Source organism: Bison bison, unplaced genomic scaffold (genome assembly GCF_000754665.1).
Source record: "Bison bison bison isolate TAMUID 2011002044 unplaced genomic scaffold, Bison_UMD1.0 scf7180017846082, whole genome shotgun sequence".
In the NCBI taxonomy this organism is placed as follows: Eukaryota; Metazoa; Chordata; class Mammalia; order Artiodactyla; family Bovidae; genus Bison; species Bison bison.
The window spans coordinates 35556-42149 of NW_011476655.1; the positions used below are offsets into that span (position 1 = coordinate 35556).

General features: G+C 60.9%; 1 protein-coding gene across 1 annotated transcript in view; it reads right to left on the reverse strand.

Moving 5' to 3' along the window:
* The window catches only part of LOC104987548 (collagen alpha-1(V) chain-like), a gene marked incomplete at its 5' end in the record, with an annotated part of 37124 nt that extends 34096 nt beyond the window's left edge, over nt 1-3028 (reverse strand). Inside the window, 8 exons of the mRNA XM_010838548.1 lie at nt 250-303; nt 392-504; nt 1292-1345; nt 1828-1872; nt 2077-2127; nt 2204-2358; nt 2670-2857; nt 2984-3028. Of these exons, the coding sequence (XP_010836850.1) occupies nt 250-303; nt 392-504; nt 1292-1345; nt 1828-1872; nt 2077-2127; nt 2204-2358; nt 2670-2857; nt 2984-3028 (705 nt within the window). The remainder of the gene's footprint in view (nt 1-249; nt 304-391; nt 505-1291; nt 1346-1827; nt 1873-2076; nt 2128-2203; nt 2359-2669; nt 2858-2983) is intronic.
* Between the last annotated feature and the right edge of the window lie 3566 nt (nt 3029-6594).

Below are 6594 nucleotides of genomic sequence, written 5' to 3' on the forward strand. Positions count from 1 at the left end.
GATGGGTGCACGTGTGACCTTGGGCCAGGCTGCCCAGGACGGCTTGAAGCCGACACCTGCCCTCACACACAGAGGCCAAGGGGCTGCTCGGAGGCTGTGGAGCTCCCTCCAGAGAGGGCGCATCCCGCGGCCACAGGAGCCGGCTGGCCCTCGGGGGGCTTCCCAAGGCTGAGCCTCAGCCTTGCCTGAGCCGACCGGCAGTGAAGGTCGGGCGCGGCGCCCACATCCCCCGGCGCTGCCCACACTCACCGTCTCGCCTCGCTGTCCAGGGTGCCCCGGGAGCCCGTCCTTGCCTGGGGGCCCCTGCAGAAAGCAAAGGAGAGAAGCTTCATCTCATCCCAAGACACACACATCTTCAGGACTTTGTGCCACCCCAGAGGACAAAAGCTACCATTTCAGTTCCAAGGTGATGACAGCAAAGTCACAGTAACAAGCACTCCTGGGAGCCCGGGTCTGGGCTCCACCCCCTTGAACCCTTACATCCACCCTGAGGGTCACTGTCGTCTCCCACAGGGAGAAGCCAAGGCGTCAGCAGCCCCTGAGGCCCGGCCGCAGGAGGCACTGGGCCCAGGTCCATGCAGGGCAGAGGTCGAGCTCCTTCCTAACCCCCGTGCCCACACGCGTCCCAACAGGCAGCAACTCCTGCGATGAGGGGCTTTTCCTTCTTAGAGGAAATTACACTGTTATCTGCTGCGAGCTGAGCTGTGCCTCTCCCCACCACCACCAGGAAAAACAGGTTGAGGTCCTAACCCCCTGAAGCTGCGACCCTGGCCTCATTTGGGAACAGGGTCTCCGCAGACGGGATCAGGTCAAGGTGAGGTCTGGCTGGGTTAGGCTGGGCCCTCATCCAGAGTAGAGACAGAGAATGTGAGACACAGGAGGAGAGAGGAGAAGGCCAGGCAAAGATGCAGGCAGAGTGGGGCTGGGGGTCCATGAGCCCAGGGGGCCAGGGGCTGGGAGAGGCCTCTGGGGGAGGCATGGGGCCCCGGCCCCGGGAGTTCGGGCTCTGGCCTCCAGATGGAGAGAACGCGTTTCTGTGGTTTTAAGGCGCTGGGCTTGTGGCCATTTGTCGTGACAGCACTACCACCCTGACTCAGGGCCGACTGGACAGTCATGATGGTCTGATGACAGAGGGGTCCGTGCGCCCCAAACTGCCCCTCTAGCCAGAGCTCCTGGGCTGGCTCCCCTCCCCTGAGCCCGCTGCCTGGAGGCCGGAGCCCGGAGCCCTGGGGAAAGATCAGCGTCTCCGGGACACCCTGGACAGGCCCCACAGGGAAAATGCGGTACTCACCGGGGGCCCCTTTGGTCCAGGGAACCCCGTGGGTCCTTGGGGTCCGTTGGGTCCCTGGGGACAGACAAGAGTCAGTATGAGGACAGGCATCGTCCCAGCACGTGGGCCCAGCAGCCCCACCATCGGATCTCTGAGCACAGGCACGGTCACCCTACTCCCCACGACTTTCGAGAAGCTCTTTCCAGCCCTGCCCTCGCCAATGTGAAAAGTAAGTCCGTTACACAAGAAGGTCCCTTGGGGCAGCGTGAGGCCCAGGACTCGGTTTCCGGACATCTCAGCCACCCCCCACCTCAAGCCCCAAGGCCAGGGCCAAGGGGATGGGGTCGTCATCTCCAACCAACAGAAAAGACTTTACTCCCGGGGAAGGCCACCCCCGAGCCACCTCTGGATTTTAGGAACCACCCTCCTTCTCCAGAGTCGAAGGCTGGCCATGCTCTGCCCCGCCCACCCAGGAAGAAACGCTGGGGGCCGCTGAGGGCAGGCAGCTCTCCTGCAGACGCTCCTGGGGGTGTTCCTGGACGCATCCAGGTGCTTACCCGTTCACCTGGAGGGCCGGCCGGGCCATCGCCTCCAGAGTTGCCCTGGGAAGGCAGGGAAAGAGCAAGAAAAGTTTATTATTACTATTTCTGTCGTCACTATTTTTGATGAAAAGACTCTGGCCCATGACAGCATCACAGGTGCAGCATCGCCTGGCGCCCCTGTGCCCTCTGCAGTCACCCCTCCTCCATAGGGAGCAGAGCGCGCCAGCCTCGGGTGGTCCTCGCCTCTGCACACACACCCAGTACCGAGCTGGCCTCGCCGGGGCTGAGACACTCCCAGGAGAACGCGCTGCTGCTCTGGGACAAAGGCCAGGCTCCCACCAGGGGCCAAAGCTCACGAGAAGACGGGACGCAGGCTGCGTCCCAGGCCCACCCAGCAGCCTGCAGCAGCTGAGCGTTCAGTCAGCCTCCGGGGGCGCGACTGGGCCCAGAGGGACTCGGGCAATCCCTGGGCCCGCCCTGCCCCTGCCCCTGCCTGGCTCGCCACCTCCGCCAGCTGCGGGCCCATCTCCTTAGCAGCAAAGTGCGCTGGAATCACGACCCCCACAGGGCAGAACAGGACGGGCCTGCTGCCTGGCCGAGGTCTGCTTCCACATTGACTGGAGTAGCTGGTGTCAAGGCCCCAGGGTGGGAGAAGAGGCCTTCGAGGTGGGCCTGGACTCTCGCAGGGGTGGAAAGAACTTTCTTTAGAATCCCGGCAAGATGTCTCTTCCAAAGCCCTCTCGAAGAAAAGAAACGAGGCCTCCCCATCAGAGCGGGGGGGACATTGGTCCAAAGCCTGGCTGGGCCTGACTTCCACGCTGCGGTGGCCCCGGGTAGCCTCTGTGGTTTGACCTCACCTAACTCAACCAGCTCCTTCTTAAATACCCCCAGGAAATCTTCTTTCATTCTTTCATATTTTGCAGCGGAGAAGGCCGTGGGGCCCCCTCCGTGGGGGGTCAGGCCGGGGCCGCAGGGGAGACCACATACGCACCTTGGGGCCAGGCTTGCCGGTGATGCCCCGTGGGCCTCTTTCACCTCGTGGGCCCTGGACAAACGGAAGAGAGGACAGGTGGACCCCAGCCCTGCGCGCGCGACGCCTTCATCCCCCTCCCGCCAGGCAGGCGCCCCACCACCACGCCCAGTCTGGAGGCCGCCCTCCGCCCAGGGTTACCGTCGGGCCTCGCTGCCCCCGTGGTCCCGGCTTCCCAGGGGTGCCCTGCAATCAGAGAAGGGTGTCGGTCAGTCACGCAGCACGCCTGCCACTGAGTGGGTGATGCAGAGACCACTGGAAGTCAAGCTAGAAAAGCCCGCCCCCTTGTCTTGGCTTGAAAGGAAGCCCTCTCAGGGTGGCAGGACGCACCCCTCGGGCAATGCGCCCAGCCTCACGTGTCTGCAGAGGGCCTTCTGAACCCCAGCTCCCTCTGCTGCTCGAGGGATGCTCACCTCACTTCTCTGGTGTCCTCCCCTCAGAACATCCACTCCCTGCCCCTTCCCTCCCCCGCCCAACCTTCCCTCTTCATCTCTCGCAGCAGCGGAGGTGGGGAGGAATCATTATTACGAGAGGAGAAAGCCAACCCCTCTCATACATAATTTACTTCCGCTACAGTTAAGGATATTAGCCATTAAATTTTCAACAGGCTCTGCAGACAAACAAACCTGCAATTTAATATATAAATCATATATCCCAGCGTCATTTGCTTCTCTTCTAATAGAATTTAGACTCCTTCTCTCTGTTGTTTTGCATTTTCCAAACCACGGAAAACAAACGCACCGCAATCTTTTTTCCCCAAAGCAAAGACGTAATAGCTGTAAGTGCAGTTTACCGACAGCGCGTGCGAGTAACGGATTGATCAAGGCCCATCTCCACTGCCTCTCCATTCATCTCCCGGAATTATTATTTTTTCCCTGGTTTCTAACGACGAAGCCCCAGATGGATCTGCATTGCTAAGGACCACCTAAAACATTTCCTCTCACCATCTTTCACTCATTTGCTGCCAGAATCAAAACTGCTTTCCAGAGCCTCCCATTTTGAAAGGAATTTAATAAAACCGTTTATGATGATGAGGTAATTATGGAGCTTTTAAACAATGCACGCTGGTCTCCCTGCTTCCATTAGGCGGCGGCATCTCTTGGCTTCAAATAAATATTTGCTGACGAGAATTAATGAAACATCTGCTTTCTTCAACTGATGGGCTCCCGCCAGTGAGACACCGTGGCCCACCCCCGGGTGACTTCCTGGCATCGGTGCGTAAGTCCAGCTGGCACGTCAGCTCATGCCAAGCCTCCATCCAACAGCAAGACCTGCATCACGATTCCGATCCTGCAGCCTGACCAGCTCTCGGTTCCAACCTAAACAAACTGCCGCAGCCTCAGCCTCAGATTCCGTCGGCCTCCCAGGCGGCACCAGCCTTCCCAGGTTTGCTGTTAAATGGAGCCAGAGTCTGCACCCTGGTGACGGAGGCCGCTGGACAGAAGACGCCCCACTCGTGGCAGCCTCAGCAAATCTCCCGTGAGCACCTGTCCGCCTGCCCTTGCAGGGGAGGCAGGGGTCCTCCCAGAACTGGCCTCGCTAGAGTCGAGATGCCCTAAGCTGGCGATGGAAGCTTTGGGCTGCAGGAGGTATTGCTAAGGGGCTGGCTCTTCCCAAGCTGGTCTGGCGGGGACCCTGCCTTGGCCCGGGATGCAGGCCAGTGATAGGGACAAGCCATCAATGGTCACGTGACAGCCAGCTGTACGTGGACCTCCCGGCCAGCAGTCTGCCGGCCCAGCCAGCCCCTCCAGAGAGGCTGGGACGAGGTGGACGGAAGAAGACCTGCCGGCTCTCAGGCAGCCCAGATGCAGGGGCACACGCGTGTCAGCACACACGCCACCTGTCACGTCCAGTATCCCAGCCCTCAGACGCATCGGCAAAGTCCCGAAGTAGACGGTTTCCCTGAGGTGTCCAGGCTTCAGGCCCCGTGAACCAAGCTGGACTCTCAGACCAGGAGCGAGTCCCCGGTCCCAGGACCTCTGCTTTTCAACCACCCATTCGCAGTGACGACCTCGGTGGCCACGTGCCAATGCCCTGGAACAATGGCGTGTGGGGGCCGGGGGAGTCCAGGCACCTGCCTGGCCTTCTCAGCTTGGGGGTGGAATGGCTGAGAGGCGGGAGAGGGGAGCGGGGCTTGGAGTGGAGTGCCAGTCCCGGGGCCACAGCCAGGCCTCCGCGGCATCCCCAGCCCGGCTCCTCCATGCAAAGCAGTGGTGGTCACATCACAGGCCCCCGTCAGCCGTCATGACCCCTCCTGGGGATTCTCTTGGCAACGTGGTGTGGAAGGCCCTGTTCTCCAGCACCGGGGCTGCCTGCTCTGTGGCTCCGAGGTTCCTCTGCTTTTACAGACCATGGACTACTACTTTCCACGAGTGACCGCCTTTCCCCAAGACGCTAGTCAGACTGTCCCCACCAGGAGGAACGAGACAGATAGGTAGGCAGGTGGCTGATAGACACACGGACAGATGTAAGTACAGATACAGACACGGACACGACACGGACACGGCATAGATAGGAACACTCAGGTGCGTAACTTAGGACACAATACAGACGGGACACAAACATGCAGACACAGACAGGCGTGTAGACACGTCTAGACACCAATACACACAGACAGAGTGTGGTCGCCCTGTGTCACGCTTGCACTCAGGAAGCCCCGTTTTCTCTTCCTGAATCTGGCAAACACGTCCATTTACGTGGATTGTGGATGGCTTTAGGTCTTCCCCCGTGCTTTCTAGAGATCGCACTGTCTCAGCTCAAAGACAGTAACGGTAGCTGGAATGAGCACTTAACAGGGGCAGCTCGTCCGTCTGGGCAGGGAGGACCCGCCCAGGCCTGCTCTGCACACCCCACACGCCTGTGGTCAAGGCCGCTGGGAGTCCAAAGGCCCAAGCGGCCCTTCTGATCCCATTCACCAGGAGCAGAGCTCAGGCTGCCTTGTGTGACGCCGCGAAGGGCAGTTCCCGCCGGAGGCCTGGGGTGGGGAGGCTGGGGGACGGCCCCGCAGTCTGGGCCCTCGGATCACCTTCACACGCGATGACAACGGACGGAAGCCAGGCCCACTGCCCCCCGGAGGGTGTCCAGTGACACGGCAGCCCAGGCAGAGGAGGGGCGCACCTGGACCCCGGATGAGGGGCTCACTGAGACGTCAGCACAGAGCGAGGGCCTCTCCCGCCTTTTTTTAAAATGAGTCACTTGGGCTGCAAGAGAAGAGTCTGGGTTTCGCCAGTGACCTGAGAGCTGCTGCAATCGTGGTGAGCGTGAGAAAGAGCCGTGTCCTCCACACGCCTCCCTCTCTGGCCGGCTGCCTGATCTACCGCACTCCCGCCCAGCCCAGCGCTCCGAGAGCCGCCAGTGCGTCGCGTAAAGACTGAGGTCAGCTGTTCTGGAAAGCAGTTCTGGCAGCAAAGTGGGTGAGAAATAAACATGGTGTGCGGAGAACAGACTCGCTAACACCGAGGCAGCAGACAAGCTGCCTGCGCAGAGGCCAGGCGGTCCTTACCCTGCCGCCCTTTTCTCCGTTGGCGCCGGGAAATCCAGGAAATCCGATAGAACCCTGCAAGAGAGTTCACGAGGGAAGAAGCGTCAGAGACTGACCAGGGACGAGCCGTGCACTGTGCCAGCTGGAGGACGAGCCTGCCGGAGTCCTCAGCCCCGGGTCAGACGCCCCACCACCACCCACCACTCGCCACCCAGCCCCCCACCGTCCACCACGCGCCCATCCACCCCCCATCCATCCATTCATCCTCCAT